The sequence below is a fragment of the Uloborus diversus genome, chromosome 4 (genome assembly GCF_026930045.1).
Source record: "Uloborus diversus isolate 005 chromosome 4, Udiv.v.3.1, whole genome shotgun sequence".
NCBI classification, from domain to species: Eukaryota; Metazoa; Arthropoda; class Arachnida; order Araneae; family Uloboridae; genus Uloborus; species Uloborus diversus.
Window position 1 is genome coordinate 75,055,911 of NC_072734.1, and position 22,632 is coordinate 75,078,542.

Consider the following 22,632-nt stretch of genomic DNA (forward strand, 5'->3'; position numbering starts at 1 on the left):
GTAAATAATACTTTGGTGGCACTCGTACGCTGAAGCTATTTATTTTACAAAAAAATTGTTGTGACATAAATTGTAGGAAATTTTCTCTAGCTTAATTTTGTAAAATATGTTTTTATCGAAAAATAAGTCAGAACGGAGATATCATCAAAATACCGCTTTTAGACGCCATTTTTTTAATATGGCGGCGCGAGCGGCAAAGATACGAGGTGGCAAAGTGGAAATTCGAAAAGAGCACATCAAAATCTATAAAATTACCAATTTTCAAAACTCTTGGAAAACTTTCTAGGTAACCCTTTTTTTTTCCGACCAAATGACTGGACTATAATATAGGTCCACATGCTGTGTAAAATCTAAAATGACCAAAAAATATGAACTAAGTTTTTCATAGCAAAGAAGAAAGAACAAAACTGAAGCTTTGCGACACATTACCTTGACAGCGAGACAATGGGGTTGTTTCCATCAGTCAAAAGTACTACTTTTAGTCACTGAAATTGATAGAATGAGTAAATTAAAAAAAAAAAAAAAAAACATGGACCATGAAAATACTTTCATTTTCCCAACAGTTATTTTGTTAATTAATTTTTTAAAATGTCTGATTTTGAAAACAAGGCGTGGTCTTTATGACGACACAAATGATGCAATTTGACGCATCATTCTACCACGTTTCCACGTTATGATAATCAAGAAGCGAATTAAATATTGCGCTCTACACTTGCTATCAACCATATCGTTGCCAATACAAGTGAGTAAAGATGCGAATTAAATATTTTTCTCCGTGAATGGCAACACTGAATAGCATTTCATCATTTGTGATGTCACACGACAGAAACGTAAACAATGAAAGCTTAGTAAAGCAAGTAATTTTTTTAAAATATTAAACTTGAATAAATTATTTAAAAAATGGTCAGGTCATATATTTTTAAGCATGCTCTTTCAGAAAAAAATACTTTTAAAATTTTGGAAACGACCTCATTCGCCCCACTGCATCACGTTAAATGCCCCTCTTGAGGCAACATTACCAAACTTGTTATAATAAGCAAAAAGTATTAACAATATTAACTTAATAAATTTTAAATCAGCAACGCAATAATTAAATTTACACATAAATAAAATGCTTATTGCATTTTATTTATGCGTAATGATGTTAGTAACACGCATCAATTGTAGAAATCAGAAAAAAGATATTTATTGTGATTTTTAGCATATATTTCGACAATTTCAAAATTCTTTTACTCGATTTTTGATTCTTCAATTTGCTATGCATTTGTGGTAAACACGAGTTATACAAAATCAAATTTCATTAAGTTACAAAAAGTAACATAATACGATTAGCTGTTTATAAAATAAAAACTTTATGACATTTTTTAGAAACACATTTAAAATACAGTGCACTCCCTCTATCTGAACACTCTCTAATGTGTGAACAACCCGATTTTCCGAATACATTTTGATGGTCCCAGCGAAACTCCATAGACTTAACATAGGCTGACTTCTGTGTACTCTGAACACCCTATAATATGAACACCTCAGTATTATGAACGCTATTTTTAACCCCCCTCATTTACTATCTTTCTTACTAAACACGTTCGCAATCGGTGCTCGGGAAGTCTTATGAGTCAAATTGAAAAGTTTGAAATACATTCACGATTTTAGCAATGATTGAATGGCATTAAAGAGAAAATGGAGAGAGGATGAAGAAAAATTATTTTCCTGGATATTACTGCATCACATGTAGGGATTGCAATTCCGGACCAAAAATCCAATACCGGTATTCGGTATTTTTAAACGTGATACCAGAATACCGGTATTTGAAATTTTTCAAAAAATGCTAGAAAACATACTCTTTTGTTGCCACATTTCATAATTTTGGACGAAAATTTCATTATTTATGAAAACGTATTGCGAACAAATATAAAATGAAGGAACAAATATCATAATAAAAAATCAATAGTTGTAAAAAACATAATGAATCTATTGAATTGTTTCCAAGTCTGGAATTCATTTTAGAGCTCAACTTTCCTGCAGGTGAAAATACTCTTTCTGAATTCACGCAGGTAGCTGGTACTGTTAATAATGCGCAATACACCTCCTCTAATCCTTTCGAAGTACTTCATCTGCAAATAATTCGGTCTCTTGCGGGCTGGTTTTGGACATTTTTTTTTTCGTATTGTTCTCTTGTATTGTGCGTAGTACTTTTTTTAATTTGTAATTTTTCTTCAAGAGAGAATTTTTTCATTATTTGTTATCGTTTTCTTTCATTATTTGCTATCGTTTTCTCTTCCAAATTCTTAACGATTATGTAAATATCTTTAAATATTCACTAGGTTTGCTTTTCCTTCATGCACATTTTTAAGGCACTGTACAACTGCAACTGTCTAACCACGGATTGTATGGAAAAGCAAACATCCGGTTTACACGCGGAAATGGAAGCATCTATTAGTTTTCAGGGATGTCAGTTAGCCTCTAAATTAAGCAGAGCCTCATTTAAATGAACGGAATACGCGCATAAAATTTTTATTTTTCCCCTCATTCAGATGGAGTCGCCTTAACTGGATGTTTGCCAATTCCATACAATCTGTGGTCAAACAGTAAGTGTTTTCTCGCCAAGCATACAGCTAAATAGCGAGACAATACAGAACATCCATTCCGGTGAAAACAAATTACCAAAAAGACGAGGTTTTTCTCAAAATTCAGTGCAGAAGAGACAATTTTTTTAAATAAATATATCATAAAGCATTGCTGCAATTGATGGTTGGAATACATTACTCATAGCACAACACAAATACATTCGTAATTACACATGAAATTAACTTTAACAAAATAGCAAGTGAGTGAAAGAGATCAATGAAATGGAAAAAATGAAAATATGGTGTACACAAACGCAAGAAAATGTGATTCATCAAACCATTCAGTGATGAAAACACCATTTAGTAATCTTTCCGCTACTTTTATTAATGAATATTCTACAAGTTCCTGCTTTTGAAGCCAAATCTGTTCATCAATGGGTTGATTTTGGTACTGTCTCATCCAAAAAGAAATGCTCGTTAAAAATAACAGCAGATATGTAATAAGTTAAATTGAAAGCTCTTAAACTCTAAAAATATTTTCTCATTTTCAGCTAATACCGAAATACCGGTATTTTACCTCAGCTAATACCGGTATTACGAAATTGAAAAATACCAAGAAATACCGGTATTCGGTATACCGGTATTGCAATCACTAATCACAAGAAATCATTCAGCTTAGCAATATGAGAGCCTGAAGTTTCTGCCAATGAACTATATTTCAAAACTCCAACCATTGTGTCAAATTGTATTCAAGAACTTTACAGTACGATTACCTTCAAGCAAAATGCGGCTGAGAATCACCCCGAAGCATTTTCACTTGGATGATAACACGTAAGTTGCATGAGAAAACACAATGCAAAAACAGATTAAAAATAACTTTTTTTTTTTCAGGTATTGTACCGATAGCTGTTTTTAATACTTTATTGTAGAATGTTACATTAATTTTTTTAAACAAATGCAAGAGCTTAGGTCCTACTGCGTTGAGTAAGACATTGCACTAGCCACCAATCCAAAATTCAGCACCACTATCTCAGTAACTGGTATAGCTCACTAGGCAAGGTACTGAACACGTACACTAACGCAATAGGATACATATACATGCATTTTTTAATCTTCCTCTTTAATGAACACCCCCATAATCTGAACACTTTTGTTCGGTCCTATTAGTGTTCAGATTAGAGAGAGTCCGCTGGATGCATTTTCATGAATAAAATTAACCACTAACAGCATTGCTTTTTTTTCCTTCTATAAAAGTTTCTTAACTGTAATACAGAAATACATCGACGTACGCTACCGCGAATTACACAAACTCGGAGTTACGTGGTTTGCTTTTATCTCATGGCCTAGACAGAATTCATTGCATGAATGTTTTGTTTGCTTTATTTTGCTTTAATAAACAAAAAACATTAATTTAAATTTAATGCGTAATAACGCAAAATATTTGCCTCAATCACATATTCTTTGTCTTATCAATCAATTGATTTTCATTTAATCATTAAAATTAATGATAATTATTTAATGGAAAATAATGTCTCAGACTACGCATATTTGAAAGACGCACTACTTTCTCGGTCCCGCCTATACTGTAACTTTGAGGCAGTATGCATCTGAAAAGTAAGAATAAGTTTGCGACCCCATGGGAAATACTTCGCGACTTCACAAGGGATCGCGAGCAGCAGGTTGGGAAATTACCATAATTTGAAGCAACGTTTCAGCAATTAAACAAGCTGGATGCTGTATTTCACAGGAAAAAAAAAAAGGAAATGTAAACAGTAATGTTATTCATTCATCCTCAGAAAAGCATTCTCTAATCTCATAAAACTTCATCGTATTTTTCAGCTTTTCGAACATTTTGTAAACTTTGTTTTTTGAAAGTTGTAACTAAAAATATACTATAATATTATTTTTACATTTAAAAATAAAAACCTCCTAATGCAGCCACGTACTTGAATAATACATCGCTATCTTACAGTTTTCTGGCAAAGGAAAGTAAACAAAGGTAATTCTCGGGTTTATTTCAACACAAGTAAGATTAAATGTGCGGCATTTCCCTGCCAAGTCATCAACGAGGCAAATAGCCTGTAATCAGGTAAGTCATATAACCGTTTCGGCAAGAATACTCGCCCCAGCCATCTTTATGATGTTTTTTTTGCTGTATAAACAGATAATTTCACATAATTTTTGAACACTAGTAACTTAAACAAAAGTTCTAAAAGGTACTAACTTAGATCCAAGTTGTAAAAAGTGTCATTCTTATCAAGGCTGTAGCCAGAGGAGGGGGGGGGGGGTCAGTCCCCCCTTCCGAAATTTTCAAAGTCTTGCATGCAATGCAAAAGCTGTGAAAATTTTCGTTTTTCGCACTTTATCTCGGAAAAATTCAAGATGTCCCCCCCCCCCCCTCCATATCACCAAAGATCGTCTAAACTATCGTTTTTAGGGTTTCAATTTCGAAAAAATTTCCGCTGGAGCTCTCCGAAAATTACCGAAGGATGGCCCTCAAACCTCTCTTCCTACTAATATTACCGAAGATCTTCTAAAACCCGCGTTTTAAAAGCTCTCTTCCAAATTTTTTACGGCTTAAAATTCGAAAATTTTCCGGAGGAGGAGCTTCCGAAACCTCTTCCCCCAAACATCATTGAAAGTCAGCCAAAATTAAGTTTTTGGAGCTTCAATTGGAAAAGATTGCCGGTCCCTTTAACGTTACTAAAGATGGTCTTGCAATCATATTCTGAAGATTTCAGTTTCGAAAAAATTCCCGGGGAAAAATGACACCGAATCTCTCTTCCTCCTAACATTACCAAAGATCATTTAAAACTGCTTTTTTGCAACTATCATTTTGAAAAATTTCGGGGGAGAGCCTCCGAACCCCCCTTTCCGTACCACAATAGGTGATAATCAACAATTGAGGCAGTGTAACCAATTGAGGCAATCCAGTTGCAAAGGGATGCAAGTGGAAAAATTAAAAATTTGGAGATTACCAGTACAAATGGTAGGTGAACTCCTCCTATATCTTGGGGCAAGATATCGTACTAGTAGCCCTGGTAGGTTCCCCTATACAGCTTGATTTAGAAAAAAAATTTCAATGAAAGCCTACCTAGGATCTGATCTTTAAACGCGTTTTACTCAAAACTTCAAATTGTCTACTTGCATTCCTTTGCTTCTCACTGCCTCAATTGTATTTTAAAAGATACAATTTCAAAAAAGGACCAGGGGAGCGCCCCTGAACCTCTCTTTATATTACCAAAAGTTGTCTAAAAATGCATTTTTAAAACTACGAATTAAGAAAATTTGCGGGGTTGGGCCTTAGAATCTCTCCTTCCTTTAACATTCCCAAAAAGCTTCTAAAACAATTTAAAAAAATTCCGTTGGTGAGCTCCCGAACCGCCCTTTTATTTAGAGATATAACAATTGCGGTTTTACAATTGAAGAGCTCAGTGGATAAAGGTGTTAACTGACAAATCATTTGTTTTGAGAAAAACGCAGTCAAAGTTCAAAGGCTAGTATTTTTTATACAATGGATAAAATATTTCTCTTTTTGGTAGCAAATGTTAGGTTTTTGTTTGAAATATCCATTATAAAATGATCAGCTGTGAAAACCATCAATTAATGAGTTTTTTTTTTATCACTTTTATGTAGTTAACACCTTCATCCACTAAATTTCGGATCAAACTTTTCATACCATGTCAATGGATGATGGTAATAAAATACACTAACATCTATCTGAATCACATTTTTTGAATTATGAATTTAACAAAACATCGCAATATTCTGGCTTTAATAACCAAATAAAGTAAACAAACTTTTTTATAAGCTTTAGTGTCATTTACATATCATTTCCATTTATAATAGTGCTGTAAAACCATTGATGTTCCTCTGGAACAAACTTTTGTTGCTCTTTAAGATTTTAAGCTTTTTCCTTTGTCATAGTTCCTGTTTTACCCATTTTTCTAGGAAGACGAATACCAGTATTTAGTGGACATGCTATTTTCTTGTTTCATAGTAAATCTACTCTTTTAAATGGCAAAGATTGATCATAACTTTCCTTATATAGATAAGATTCATATTCTTCAACCCGAATCCATCTGATCCCATCCCTAAACCTTTCTCTTGTAGACAATTTTTCTTCTTGTTTGTTAAATTTAAAATTGTTGCAAGCATTTCAGTATGGCGGAAATGGTTTGTCATATCAATCACTTTGTTTTTTCGAGATACACTCTGGATGATATCCTGATACTGGTCTGGTACATATATCGTTTCGTGTTTTCTAAGAACCTTCTCAATTCTTCCAAAATCCTGATCTGAATCTAGATATGTATGTCCCACTTCTGGAAATTTGTGGTCAATTGATTTGAAATAACCTTTCAATATAAGGAATTGATAGAGGCAGATCATTGCAAAGTTTTTGTTCTGACCAGCACAAGAGTCACTCCGTACTATTAAACCGTCTTTTGTTTTCAGCTCATCATCTGTTTCTATTGCCGTTAAAATTGAACTACAGACTTCTGAGCTTCTTCGATGGGCAACATCTTCAGTCCATGTACAAAATGTGGCTTTGGCTACATTTTTATAAATTATATGTATTCCTAGATTGTAGAACCACATCTGACGCAAGTAAAAGGCTTTTGATGTAGTTAATTTTGGCAACGGCATAGTCTGTTGTAAGTCAACGGTATTGACCACAACATTATTACTTTTTGCATATTTCCTATCAAATTTGATTGACTCGAAAGCAGCTTTGAAATTCTCTTCATATTCTTCATCATTATTCCCGGAACCACATGTGCTACATGTATCGCTTCTTGGTTGTGAAAAGGACAAGTTAAATTCGCTATTAAAAATACCTCTTTATGTCCACTCTTTGACAAAAAAGGTTTCTCGTTGGTGAGTTTCGTTACATCGTTCAATATACAGTGGCTCCCAAAAGTGTTCGTACACTTTGAAATTCTTTAGTAAAACCAAAATAACTCGAAACTGAATTCGAATATGAAGTCCAATATTTTTTCACATCATTCCTATGTCATTCTAAATACAACTCATTGGTTTTTTTCAAAATATTGACGAAACTTCTTTTTGAAATGGGTTAGAAAAAGAAGAGACAGAGAAGTAACACGCCACAAAAGTCATCGTACACTCAAATATTTTCGAATAAATTCCTGATTAAAATTATCATATGCCGTTTTATTAATATTTTTGCATTGTGTTAACCCTTATAAGTCATTTGGCTTTATTTTTTTGTTTATTTATTCCTTAATATTGTGCTTATTATTGTAAAATGGCTGGTATTCGTAAAAAACCGCAAACACCATTCAAAATTTGATTTTTTTCCCCCCACAGTAGTGGTAAATTGGTTTGAAATGTCTCTAAATTAGTTAATTTATTTGTTTGTATAGTAAAGGGCTTGATAAAATGCTTTAAAGAAAGGAATTGGACCGAAAACAAGGTAAGAAAAGGTCAACCGGCAAAGTTGACAAAACGTGATCGGAGATTTAAAGTTAAAAAAATTATGAAAAATACACATTTGAGTGCTGTAAAAGTTTATGCAGAGTTAAATGAAACATTTTACATTTAATTTTAGCCTAAAATAGTTCGCCAAGTTCTCTGATTAGCTGGATTAAATGGGACCTCTTCCCGCAGAAATTTTCTTGGTCATGCGAAAAACAGAAAGCTTACGATTTTCGTCGCAAATCAATGCTAAATAAGCTAAAAACGTTTTAGAATCACGTTTACTTACAGATAAAAATGAATTCAACATTTTTGGTTATTTTTTTGTGTAATTGTAAGTAGAAGAAAAAATTAGGGACTTAATCTTAAGAACTTATTTGGATCAGTTAATCAGGACGGTGGAGGTGTTCTAGTGTAAGGGAGCATATTAGCATCAGGACTTGGTAGTTTGTAATTTTTTGATGAAATAATGAATCATGCTGTTCCTTTAAATATTTTAAAAACCAATTTTGAACTCTGAGTCAAAAATTTGGTTGTAGGAAACAACTTTGTTTTTTATCAAGATAACGATAAGAAGCACATGTTTTTCAACGTTTGTGTCTAGTGCCTCGAAAATTGTCCTAAAATTTAGAAAATACCCCCTCAATCTCCAAATTTTAACTTAATGTAACGTATTTAGTGATATATGGAGGCTAGATTACGAAAATAGGGCTTTAAAACGAAAATAGAGTTAGAAGCAGTAAGACTCGAAGTGTGGTTGAACGCTTACTCAGAAATTACGCGAAAAAAAAAAGAAAGAAAAAGAATGAAATTTATTCCCAGACGTTTAAAAGGTGTTATGAATACTGTATGATATTCTACTAATTAATAACTTAATCAAAAGTTAGATTATTCAATAATATTTAGACATTTTATAAAGTGTACGAAGACTTTTGTGAGATAAAATTTCCGGCACTTTTTGGTTTTTGATTTTTAAAAAATTAAGTTTTAATATTTTTTAAAAACTTTTCATGTAGTTTTGTTAAAAATGGATCATAGATCTTATAATTAAATACCTATTCCGAAATATTAATTCTAACCAATGAAATGGGGCCTATTTCGTTGAAAGTCGTAGGTGTACGAAGACTTTTGGGAGCCACTGTATAAAGCATACATTTTTGAGATACTAAGAAGATGGGAAAGTTATTTTCTGTGAGGATTGCCGCCCCTGGAATAATGTGAACTTTCTGCTGGGAAACTGTTTATATGCTCCATTACATATGCTTTCACATCATTTTCCACTTTGTGTAGTCTTGAACTGTGATGGCCACTTTTATCTGGTAGTGGTGTTGACAATCCATTTGAAATACTGTTTTTTATGATATCAAGCTTTTTTTTCCCAATACCATACTAAGAGCACATAGCTGTCTTGCAAATATTTATAGTTTGACAGTCGAAAGTGACATAATATTTGTATGACGCTGCCCTACTTTTCCTAGCACTTGTGCTCTGTCTTTTAATGCTATTCTTTTCAGTACTATTAAAGAGTGTACAATTTTTAGCATTCACATACAGTTTATTGAATTCAGTTAGTATGGAAGTCCTGTCATCAATACTGAATTTAGACGAACACTGTAAACGACACTTAACATGGCAAAGAGTACCAGTACTCACGTTCAGAAAGTACTGTAAACATACATATCAGTCAAGAGGAATCAACTCAACAGCTGTTTGCTGCCAACGTTCGAATCAAAAACGGCGCTAACTCTATGAAAAACGGTGCCCTCTAGTGGATGAAGGTGCTAAAATACGTAAACAGTTTTAACCACTAGAAAATTTACGGTTTTATGACAGATAACACCTTTATCATCTAGAATCTCTGGAAATACACAGAATAGGACTTTCAATGTTAGCTTATATGAAATATAATCATTTAAAACTTTCATCCATCAACAAAACTCATTTTTTTTTTAAATGTCAGTTAACACCTTTATCTACTGATCCCTTCAATCACCCTCGTACCTCTTCTCCCTCAAACATTACCAAAGATCGCCAGAAATGTATTTTCAAGACTACAAATCCTTAAACTTTCTGGGGCAACAGCCCCTATATTTAAGACACATTTGGTATAAAAAAGTGGCCTTCAATTTCATACATCTCCTATTTATTTTTTGATTTCGGAATGGCCCCGAGAGTCGGATCATGCCGCGGCAGCAACTTCTGACACTTACTACTGATCCAAAAGAGGGTTTTAACCCTTTTGACAAGGCCAGAGACTGTCCAAAATTAGGTTTTTAGGCTCTTAATTTTGGAAAATTTTCGTGATTTTGAAAATTTACGGGAGGACAGCAACCGCTTGCCCGCCCCATATGCCGTCGTACCAAGCATAATCAAAAATCATATTTCTTGGACTTCGATTGCAAACAATTTGTCCTGGAGAATGTCTTCTTGTCTAACGTTACCCAAGAAAACTTTGGAACGTTTTTTACGAAGGAAAAGCTCCTAAATTTCTATCTCCTTCCCGTACGCTCACACAAAGAAAATTTTAATGGCGTTTTTAAAGTCTCATTGTTAAAAATTTGAGAGCTTCCTGAACCTCTTCTCTTCTCCCGCAGCGTCCTCATTTGCAGACCTTATAACTTCAAAAAATTTCCGAGTTGGAGCAACCACCTCCTCCTCAAGGGCGTCCATATAAGGGGGGCAAGTGGAGGTTCGAACAATTCTTCTCCAGCCATTAATGAATAAGTTATTAAAAATGTCAAATTTTAATGACTCTAATCCGTCCTGAAATCGGTTTTCATGTGAAAAATATCCTGCTAAACCATGGTTAAAATATCTGAGCCCCCCCCCCCCTTTACAAATTTGCATATGGGCGCCCATGTCCTCCATTAATATATCAATAAGTTCCTAAAATTGCGTTTTTAAAACTTCAATAACAAAATTTTCCGATCCAGCCCCAAATGCGTTTTTAAAGCTTCAAACTTTACAGGGGAGTGACCACAAACCAAACCCCTTTTCCTTGTGTTACCAACAAATATAGCCTGAAATTGCGTTTAAAAAAAAATGTCTTTTGAAATTGCGTTTAAAATGAGATACCGAACCCAGTATCAGTTTGGCATGTATTTGAAAATATTAAAAATACTCCTAGGTCTGCTCCCCCCATACAAACAATAATTTCGGTACTCCTGACCTTCAAAGCTCATGAAAAGTGATAGGTGATATATTACTATTTCATACTCCAACTTGAGGGCCAATTAAAGGTCCTCATGGCATTGGTATCTTTCTCAATTGCAAAATTTACGACATCACACATCATTTTCTGTACTTACAAAATTTGTACATTATTGAATTTTGATTAAATGATATTATAATAATAAACTTAAATCTTAATTTCCGAGGGAACATTTGCTCACATTTGAACATTTTTGATGAAGTAGGTAACTTTAACTCTTGGTAATTCAGTAAAATTACTCTTCAAAAGATAAAATTAAACGAACCAAATATTCCACCTGCCCCCCCCCCCCCCTCCCCGTCTTCCGATTTTTTTTCATTTTTCTGTTTCTCCCTCCCCTTACCATATGTCTACGATTGAGCAATAATGCTTCAAAAATCATAGCAGCACTCGACTTTTTCGTCTTTTTGGCGAAAATTTAAGACACCCCCCCCCCTCGAAACAAAATCCTGGCTACGGCTTTGACTCTTATCTTTCTTTGCTATAAGGATTCTACTTCTAAAAAATCGCTGAAAATGGCTCTAGTTTTGCGTAAAACTTATTTACACACAACTACTCTTGGAAAAAGTAAACACAGGCGCACTCTGTTGCTGAAATCGTGAAATAGTTACTGAGAGTTTTACCTGACGAGGTATAGGATTTCCAGACTTACTCTCTACCAAGACACGTTGTGAAGCAACTCATTTTGGTCACCAGCAAGTTTAGGTTAGTAAAGAAAATCATCTAGTAGCGCTTTTAATGATGTTTGAGACCCACTGATTAAATTTTGCGTCCAGGGCAATGCCAAAGTAATTAGCCCAGTTAGTTCATTAAAGACACTTGTCTGTATATCCTAACTTAATTTGGTGCTGTCTGGTACTCACAGTAAAAAACTCAAAATTAGTCTTGTCTATGTTCACAGAAAATTCATTAGCTTAAGCCCAGTCTGACAAAATGTCCAGGGCAGCGTTTAAGGTGTTTTTAATAGTCTGAAAGTCAGAGCCAGTATTTCAAATAATTAAATTGTCAGCATACAGCCTCCGTGTTTATCTTGCAGTCCTTTTTAGGAAAGCTTTTAGTCCGTACGTGGCGCACCTCTAAAAGTAAATCAAACAGCAAGTGAGCAATAAAAGTCCGACCGTCAACTTTGGTAATAGTTTTTGTAAAACAAATAGCAATCCTCACCGGTCTGGGAAATTCGTTAACTTACTTTTGCTGGTCCTCAGATGGAAACGGGTTGAGAAACGCTGTTCCAAAAGACAAGTAGATGCATCTGACAAAGGAAAGGTTGCAAAAGTTGAAGACACAACAGACATCAGTTTGTGCAGTTGATCAAATGTGCGGAATTACTGGATGTCTAGTAATTTTCAACACTATTTCAAACTGTTATTAAATGCTTCCTTGTAGAAAAAAAAGACCTTCGTCTCATTAAACTATGTAAACGTTTCTAAAACTATAAATTTGATTCTTTAAAGTGAAATAAACAGCATACACTAGTTAACTATTAAGCACTATATTACCTGCCGTTAGTTTTATTTATTTATTTTCTGGATTGGCAGAGGAAATTGTAGTAGGTATTCTCACACATTCATTTACTTCCATCGCTTAGCGCTTCATATTAACTCAATGGATGCATTTTCTGATTTTAGGGTTCTCCAGCGTAAACGGCGAAGAGTGGGTTGAGCAGCGACGTTATTGTGTGCGTGCCATGAGAGACCTGGGATTGGGGCGAAGTAATTGGGAACGATCTGTCCAGGTACATGTTTCATTTCTAAGTAGGTCTTAATTTAGAACAAAAGATGTGTAGGAGAAAGGTAGTCTTCAGAACTTATTTTCATAAGTGTTGTTGTTGTGTAGTTGGTAATCTTTACTGGTTAGCTATCGGGCTGGACCAGATTATTTATCTTTACTAATAATAAAGCTGAAAGTCTCTCTGTCTGGATATCTGTAGGATGTCTGGATCTCTGTGACGCGCATAGCGCCTATACCGTTCGCCCGATTTTCATGAAATTTGGCACAAAGTTAGTTTGCAGCATGGGGGTGTGCACCTCGAAGCGATTTTTCGAAAATTCGATGTGGTTCTTTTTTTATCCCAATTTTAAGAACAAAATTATCATAAGATGGACGGGTAAATTAGGAATTTATAATAACATGGAACCGTAACATGGGCACAAGCCAATTGGCGAGATATGAAATTATCATAACGTGGAACTGTAACATGGGTACAAGCCAATTGGCGAGAAAATTCACCATACATTATTTACGAAATTATCATAACGTGGAACCGTAACATCGGCACAAGCCAATTGGCGAGATACGAAATTATTACAATGTGGAACCGTAACATGGGTACAAGCCAACTGGCGAGAAAATTCACCATACATTATTTGTAAATATACAAGCGAACTAAAAGAGCTTTTAATTTTTCTATTACGGGCAAAGCCGTGCGGGTACCACTAGTGAGACTATAAACTGACAATAAGTTCAAAATGCGAAAAGGACGCGGAAAAGTATCGTGTTTTAAAAGCCCCAACCAGGATAGAAGATATCGATCATCTCTATTTTAAGATCTATGATGTCGAAGGGCGAATGGAATGATATTACATTTCCCATACCTATTTCCCGCCTGTCAAATTTAAGACACTTTAAATGTCCACTTGAATCTGCTGGCTCTATTGCAATTTGCTGGACATGATAATTTTCTTCAAAATCACAAACACCTCCGGGTCGTTTGCAATCCTACTAACCATGAGGTAGACAATGTAATGCTCATCGATCTTTTCCCTATTTGTGAAGCTTGAAACCCGATGCAATAAAGAATATGGCCAATATTTCTTAGTTGTTAGATTTAAAACTTTGCATATCGTTATTCGATACGTCCGCATCTCTACATAGTATAAAATGAAGTACCCAAAAAGCGTCTGTGTGTTTGAACTCGCAAAACTCGAGAACTACCCTGGCCGATTTCGATGAAATTTTCAGTTTGTTCTTTTAAGTCCTGAAAAGGTTTGCAGACCAGTTCGAAAAAAATTCGATGAATAGTTCTTTTTTTATTCCAATTTAGGCCCAATTTTCTCTTAAATTCCCGATTATGGGGGTAAAAATTTACTTGCATATATTAATATTATATATCGTTGGAAAGAGTGGAATTTCTCGCGTTCTACGCAATTGATTTCAATGCTCTAACCTCATTACGGCGGGAGTTATTTGCTTTTTTAGCTCGAATTTGTTTAGGCTTAGCTGAAATTTAGGCACTACTTTCTTCATTGAATCTATCAATAAAAAGTGAAGGGATTGTTCCACAGTTTTCTTTTTCACAAAACTGAAAAGAGCGGCTTTTTTTACTCCAGATCTAACTCGACCTATGGTCGAAAGTTTAATCCTCTATCTCCATTAGAAAAAAAGTTACAAGCGAATTAAATGAAGTTCTCTATACAAGTTTTTAACCATTTTAATTACCATTTCCATGATAACGCTTTTTGAATCCATTGTTTATTCTCCATCTTTCTCATTTTCAATTCTTAAACTTATTTTACTTTGTGTTCCCATGGTTACGCTTTCTAAATAAATCTTTCTCATTTAAATTTCTTAAAAGTATTTTAATATCTGTGATCATTGATTGGATGAGAAATTTTTGCATGATGGTTTTTTTTATTTATTTATTTAAGTCTGATTGCTGAATATACGTCACTTGACAAAATTTTTATTTTCAAAGTAGACCAGGCAAAGCCGGGGAAACGCAGCTAGTTTTTTGATAAAACGAAAACAATGAGGCGAATATGAACTAAAGATACTTGAAAAAAGAATCAAGAATAACTTTTGGGTTAATCAAAACGGTCATTTCTTAAGAAATAAGACATATCTTTAGTATTAGGCTCAGAAAACCATACGATGTGTCAAAAAGCAACAGAATAAATCGCAATGAAATATAGCTATTCGTATTTTAAGTAACACGAAACTTTTTTTACAGACAGCAATATTGTACTAATTGCGCTGGCTTTGCTATTGCTCCAATCGATACAATTGTAATGACTTTCAAATGAGCATATACTCTAATGTAGTTACAACTGCTCATTTTATTGCATTAGCTGTATTTTTAAACATGAATGAAACTGGATACTCTAACAAAACATAAAAGTATAACATACGGCCTTCTAACAAAAGTATAACATTTACGAAATTATCAAAACGTGGAACCGTAACATGGGCACAATCTTCTAGGGCTCTAGAAGGGGCTCTTCATGAGCACAATCTCTATTTCTTCTAGCTCTTCATATAGATGCCGGCATGAAAGGGCTAAATCTTTACTAATAATAAAGCTCAAAGTTTCTCTGTATGGATGTCTGTGACGCGTATAGCGCCTAGGACCGTTCGGCCGATTTTCATGAAATTTGGCACAAAGTTAGTTTGTAGCATGGGGGTGTGCACCTCGAAGCGATTTTTCGAAAATTCGACTTTGTTCTTTTCCTATTTCAAGTTTAAGAACGCTTTATTGAGCAAAAATAATCATAAGATGGACAAGTAAATTACGAAATTATCATCACGTGGAATGTTAGAGCGAATGAACATAGCCAATTGGCGAGAAATTCGTCACCCATTATTTTGTAAATATACAGGCGAACCGAATGACCTATAATTTTCAACTGCGGGCAAAGCCGTGCGGGTACCACTAGTAATTAATAACTGCTAGAGTGGTGACATCTCTGACATTACTAACTAGAGTAGTAGAGTAACTGTGCATTGATACCATTCGCACTGAAGTTATAATATTCAAATAATAAATTTCTTTCACGGCAGAAGTAGAAGACTTTGTAAGCCTGATTGAAAAACAAAAATGGTCCTTCCGATCGATGTCTGCAAACTGTTAAGTTCCAGCGTTTCCAACAACATTTCTTCTCTTCTCTTTGTAGCGCCTGCCTGTTGGTGATCCGACCAGAGATCGTATGGACCAAGGCATCAACGTAGTGTCACGGTTCTTCAGTCAATCCGGGCTTCGGCTCTACTTCCCTTTTCTCGTTGATGTTTTGGTGAAGCTTGGAATCACCGAATATGCAAGGATTCACCAAAAACTCGTGGATTTCAATCGTTTCATTAGGTATTCCAGTGCGTTTCGTATGTTGTGAGCAATACTCGTGTGAAATTTAAATTCAGTTTCTATTCGTTAGAAGTAATTATGCGGATATCAGGTGCTACATACAGTTTCCCAAGCAGCTGACTAGAGGACAATCGTGTTACCATTTTTTCAAATAAGGCATTTATAATTGAGGAGTTAATTGAGCATTGACTTTGTTTGAGAATGTTTAGTGAGGGGCTCCCAACCATTTGATAAAAGTCCATTTTCTTCCTTGGTTTTTTTTTTTTTTTTTTCAATCAGAAGGTGAACCATGGGCAACAAAGACAGGCAACACCCATGAAAGGCAACGAAGGATAGTTGATTGCCTGAGCCAAGCAGTCGGTAGTTTATATATCGGGTGATCAGAAAATGAGTATATATTTGGAAAATTTATAATACACGGACTAATGTGTGTAGAAAGGTAAAAACTGACTCACATGCTTGAAATGACATAGAGTTTTACTGTAACTACAAGGAAAATATGTTGAAACATTGGCGTTAGATGGTATCTTCTAGCATCCATTGATCTCGGTTGACTGCGGTAGACTGTTGACTTCAAGTATACCCAGAGCCAATATTCACACGGAGAGAGGTCTGGGGACCTGGGAGATCAAGTATGATAAAAGTGGCGACTCAACACGCTATCATCACCAAATGACGCGCGCAAGAGATCTTTCTCACGTCTACCAGTATTGTGTGGAGCGCCATCCTACATAAAAAATGCTGCACATATTTTTTTTCCAAAGTTACAATAAAATCTCATGTCATTTCAAGCATGTGTGTCAATATTTTATCAATCTACGTACATTATTTTGTGTACTATTAATTTTTCAAATGTATACTCATTTTTCTGATCACCCGGTACTCAGAATACATAAGCTGAGGATTTGTTTTCACTGCGATTACGAAGGAAAGATTTGACTAAAGGTTACTACAGTTGAATCCAGTATTTAAGAAGTCCAAGGGAGTAGAGAAATCATTTAGCGGAAACGAAATTTTTGCTGAAAAGGCATTAGACTGTATTACAACTTATGATTGTGCTGCAGCTAGGACAGAATTGTATTACAGCCTAGGCAACCTTCTTTTATTGCATTCCTTTTTTCCCAAAGATTTTACCAAAATAACGGTCATATAGTTGAATATTGTAACAGGGTTGAAGGCAACAATCCTAGCTCGTAGAACTGGGTTTCCACTCATGCGCTGATCCAGCGGGAAGTCGCGCTCCTCTTCAAGTGGCTAAACATTGCCTAAATCTGTATATTGGGAACATACTTTGAAAAATTCACCCCAGACCCCCCCCCCCCCCCTACGTATACAGTACTATGGAAATGCTCTCCACAAAAACCAGAAGCTGGATTCGCCCTTGTTTTTACCGTGCTAAAGTTTTCGATTGATAATTTTATTTGTTTTCCCCCCATATACATTTTGTTAACACTTTTGCTGTGATTCAAACCTTTGAATCCTCCAAATAGATTTTTTTTAATGGTCACTTCATCACTTCCGTTATTCTCAACGGTTCCATACTTGATCATTTAGCGATTTGACCATGGGCGCCCATATGCAAAATTTTAAGGGGGGGGGGGGGGCTCAGATATTTTCCCTATGTTTAGCAAGATATTTTCCCCATAGAAACCGATTTCAGTGCAGATTAGAGTTATTAAAGTTTGACATTATTAATAAATTATTCATTAATGGCTGGAGAAGAAATGTTTTTACATTTTTGCAAAGAAAAAGTACTAAAAGCCAGGAAGTTCCAAATTTTTAAGGGGAGCTTGAGCCCCCACTTGCCCCCTATATGGGCACCCCTTGCTGTAATATTAACGTTTGTGGTTGTGGAAACTGTTTACTTTTTTAGTGCTCCATGAAATAGTAAAAGTTTTTCTCTTGTTATGCTAAGATGTGATAAACACATGAATTTCAATGCCCCCCATCGAATTGGACACTGTATTCTTTCTTAATTGCTGTAAATTAGGCTAAGCTCTTTAAAATCCTCGTTCTTTCAGGGAAGAAGTACAACAACGTAAAACTGTTACTAAGAATGAGGATCTTGACATTTTTATCGATGGTTATATACAGGAGATGGAAAAATGCAAAAGCATTCCAGGAAGCACTTTTAACGGTAACGTTATCTTTATTGATTTTGAATTTCTTTAATCGGCTATTCCACGGAATACGGTCATTTTGTCCCGCACGATGATGCCTGACATATTTCATTAAAAATAATACTTTAAAATATTAATGAACTGTTTTTTTCTGCCTAACAAATTTACAAACTTATGTGTGACTTTTTAAGCAAAAAATTTCGTCATTACCCTTTAAAAGTTTTAACTTTTCAATGAAATGTATGAGCCGTCACGTGCAGGACAAATGGCTGACTTTTTATTGTGGAATGGCCTTAATTACTAATTTTAAGTTCCAAATATTAATCCTAATATTGACAGTGAATTCTGACGGCCTTTTTAAGAAGTATTGTATTCGAGAAAAAATTTTCACTCAAAAATCGACCTTAATTTCCATTTTACACTCACCCCCGAAAGAGTATTGAGTTTTTTTTTCGACTCGACCACACGTGGATAAGTGCCTAAGAACGTGACACGCGAAATATCCATTATAATGATTCCGGAGTTAATTACAACGAATTTTTCTCGTGACGTCTGTATGTGCGTATGTATGTCGCATAACTCAAGAACGGCAAGTCTAGAAAGTTGAAATTTGGTATAGACTCTAGACTCTAGTGGGGTCTACACGTATTTTCTCACGAAATAAGGACGTTGACTGCCTACAAAAAACACCATCAAAGATATAGTTGCTTTTGATCGATCAATTTAAAACGAGTACGATTGGAAATTGAGAATTTACGGAAGATATGAAACGCTGTCTGATGATATTACACGTATTGCATATAGAAGCTGTTTCGGGTGATCTGTTTCCTTTCTACGTTACAAGTAAACTTTTAACTGTCTTTTTTAGATAAAAACTTATGTGGAAATGTTCAAGCTTTGCTCGTTGGCGGTAGCGACACTACGAGGACCTCCATCAATTGGCTTCTTTTAGCAATGGTCAGTTTCCAACACATTCAGATGCAAGTCCACGCAGAGCTAGACACCGTTCTGGGAAAGGAAGGCAAAATCACGTGGTCGGAGCGAGCAAGAGTGCCCTACACGTTCGCCGCCATCATGGAAGGACAAAGATGGAAGACAGTGGCTCCAATTAACACGTCAAGAATGTGAGTGGAAATGTCGACCAAGCATTGGTAACTTTCAGCCTTCTTCATTTTTCCTTTTGTTGCATTATAATGTTACTTTGGTCCAGGGGTGCCAAATGAATATTGTTCACACAAATCAAAGAAATGAATGCATGTAAGAGATTAATAAAAACATGAGTTTTTCCCTCAGTGCAATGGATGACATAAGGATATGCGGGTACGACATCCCAAAAGGCACGACGATAATTGCAAACAACTGGGGACTGCACAACGATACAAAATATTGGAAAGATCCAGAAGTGTTTGATCCAAAACGCTTTCTGACTGAAGATGGTAAAACAATTAAAATTAAGGCCAGAGAGTTATGTTCCATTTTCCTTCGGTAAGTCAATGATCTATTTGACTGTCAGTATGAAATCTTGAGTTCAATAATAGATTGCAAACCGGTTTGCGGCTTAAGAGCAACGCTAACCCTGTATTTTTTAAGCTAATTTGATACTGATTTAAGAAGGGAATGCTTGATAAGGAAATTTTATTCATTGATAGCGAGCCCCAAAAAACCGATTAAATTTCGTATAGTGGTGGGTGCCTTGAGCTCAAAATTTTTCAGGGGGCAAGTTCTCAATCGGCTGAATGAAATTACAAACTTTCCAAAGGATAATAGATAAATACGAAAAGACAAAGATACACGCACACTCAAAGGCGGGTCTAGCTTCTGGATTTGGATAAGTTCATTTTCACAAAGAAGGGTCGAAAAGAAATTTTCATGCGAAAACATTTGGCGATTCTTTTTCGAAATACATAGTTCCAAAAAAAAATTCTGACTATATTTCGTCGTTTTAGGGGAAGGATTATGACGACATCAATAACCCTCCTCTGGATCCGCTCTTGTAAACACTAATATCTAAAGAGAAGAGACATAAGGCATCATTAAAAAAAATTACAACAATGCAATATTCTCTAAATTTTCTGAACTGTTAGACAATAATTTTGCTGAAAAAGGAAAATTTTGGAAGATCGCAGTGACCTCCCATCTGTTGGCTCCTGGGTAGATATGGGAAACCTTGGAGTGTATTGTAGAGTAGTGTTGATTGATAGCATATAGCACCCTATAAAATCTCTACAAAAAATGTTCAAACAAATGCATAAAACCTTCAGTATCAATAATCAGTACAAAAGTATTGATATGTAGCCACTAACTTGAGACGAAAGTCGTACGTTTTTAAAACGGGATTCTTCACATTTTTTTTTTTTCTTTTTTTCCTTTTTTTTTTTTTTTTTTTTGATTCTCTAACGCAGGGATTGCATATTATCCTTTTTTTACAGGTAAACGGAACTGCCCCGGAGAGACAGTAGCCTTGATGGAAATACTCCTCTATTTTGCAACCCTAATGCAAAAGTTTGAGGTGTTACCTCCACATGGATCAAGACCAAAGATGGATGCTATTCTCGGACTGACTTATCAAGCAGTCGAACAAAAACTGCGCTTTATTCCCAGACAATAAGTAGCAGAAAATAGTTGACAGTAATGATGTACAGCAGATGAGCCTCGTTTATCCGGACTAACTGGGACCCAAGGCAATCCGAGTAATATGTGAAATAAGCAAAAGAAATCTTAAACAAGCAGACGTACCTTTTATTACAGCAAAAAACAATGCTTTGTAACAAAATTACATAGGAATGTTTCGCGCACAAACTTATTTGTTCAGCTGGAGTTGTGCCGAACTGATGCTCCAGGTCTTGGTGCCTGTTCGATAACTATAACTTATTGCACAAACTGTGAGGAAGTCACACATTTAATCAAAATAAAAAGCGAAACAAAATTTTTAAACTCATTTTGGTGGTGTTCATTTTTCTTAAATGTGAAATTTTGTATTCTTTTTTTTTTTTTTTTTGCGTGTCCAAGTTTAACCTGCAAGACCTCTATTTTCCCAAGTTTTAATTAGTCCTCGATGCATACTTATGATGGATGCAGAGTTAAGAAAGGAAAACTTTAAAGGGGGGAAAAATAGTGAGACGACCTAGATGACGATCGCTACTGTTATTTTGTATTGCACAACCCACTAAAACTGGAACGCGGTGCATTACTCTAAAAAGTACGAAAAAAAAAAAAATGACGGCTACAAAGCTGTGTTGCTTTTATCGTGTTAGCTCCGACCGCTGGTTATAAAACAATATAGCTAGATAACCAAAAGTAGTCTTTAGGTATAACTTTCCTCTTGTGCTGTTTGATTTCTCATGAATTCGTAAGATGGCAGCAACAGTAATCGCTATATTCTTCTGCCCATGTTTAGAACACATCTAAACTTAGGGAATCCCGGGATCATTTGATATTTTAAAAACATTTTGAAAAGAAAAATTTCCACAAAAAACAATGAAAAAAATTCTCGTCGCGCCGAAGCTTATTTCTCGGTTTTTGACTATCTGTTCGACATGGTCAAATAATAAAATACTGAATTGCAGTTGAAAACCAGCACGAAATTTTGCTTAAGCTGCCTGCGTTTACAAGATAAAATTCAATTTTTCCCTTAAAAGAAAACTCAATGTTTCGTTCAAGTTTCAAGGCTCGTCACTCTTATATTTAAATCGCTGGATCTTGTAATGGTTAGTTTCAGATTGATATATTCTCAACACCATTACGGAACGAGCGTAGATTCAAAAGTTTTAACTAACTGCGAAAGGGGGGAAACAATAATCAAATTGATTGTACTAAAAAGCTTATATTAATTTTTAGTTTACTATTAACTGTCAATGGCCATACCATGTTGAAACGATCACCGAAGTCAAGCAACATCGGGCGTGGTCAGTACTTGAAAGGGTGACCACTTGGGAACACCACGTGCCGTTGGCCTTTTTTAAATTTTTAATACTTGAATCAATTTTTATACTTTAAGCCCCCTGACGTCTATGCTTTTGGAACTGCCTGAATTTCTTTTCTCCCCCAAAATGCATTTTTTTACATAATTTTACGCAGAAAATAGAGCGACTCTTCAGACTACATACATACTTCTACAGAAAAATAATAGAAAGCAGTACTCAATATTACTCTCTTACCCTAGGGGAAAGCTTCAAACTTACTTGACATTAGGCCACTCTGCATACTTTAAAACCCTTC

The 22,632-nt window shown here is 35.2% G+C and overlaps 1 protein-coding gene across 1 annotated transcript in view; it reads left to right on the forward strand.

Moving 5' to 3' along the window:
• Positions 1-21,022, forward strand: part of LOC129220639 (vitamin D 25-hydroxylase-like) — a 32,909-nt gene extending 11,887 nt beyond the window's left edge. Inside the window, 8 exon segments of the mRNA XM_054855067.1 lie at positions 12,849-12,955; positions 16,055-16,107; positions 16,109-16,294; positions 18,316-18,431; positions 19,283-19,538; positions 19,708-19,870; positions 19,872-19,899; positions 20,844-21,022. Of these exon segments, the coding sequence (XP_054711042.1) occupies positions 12,849-12,955; positions 16,055-16,107; positions 16,109-16,294; positions 18,316-18,431; positions 19,283-19,538; positions 19,708-19,870; positions 19,872-19,899; positions 20,844-21,022 (1,088 nt within the window).
• The last annotated feature ends 1,610 nt before the right edge of the window (positions 21,023-22,632 follow it).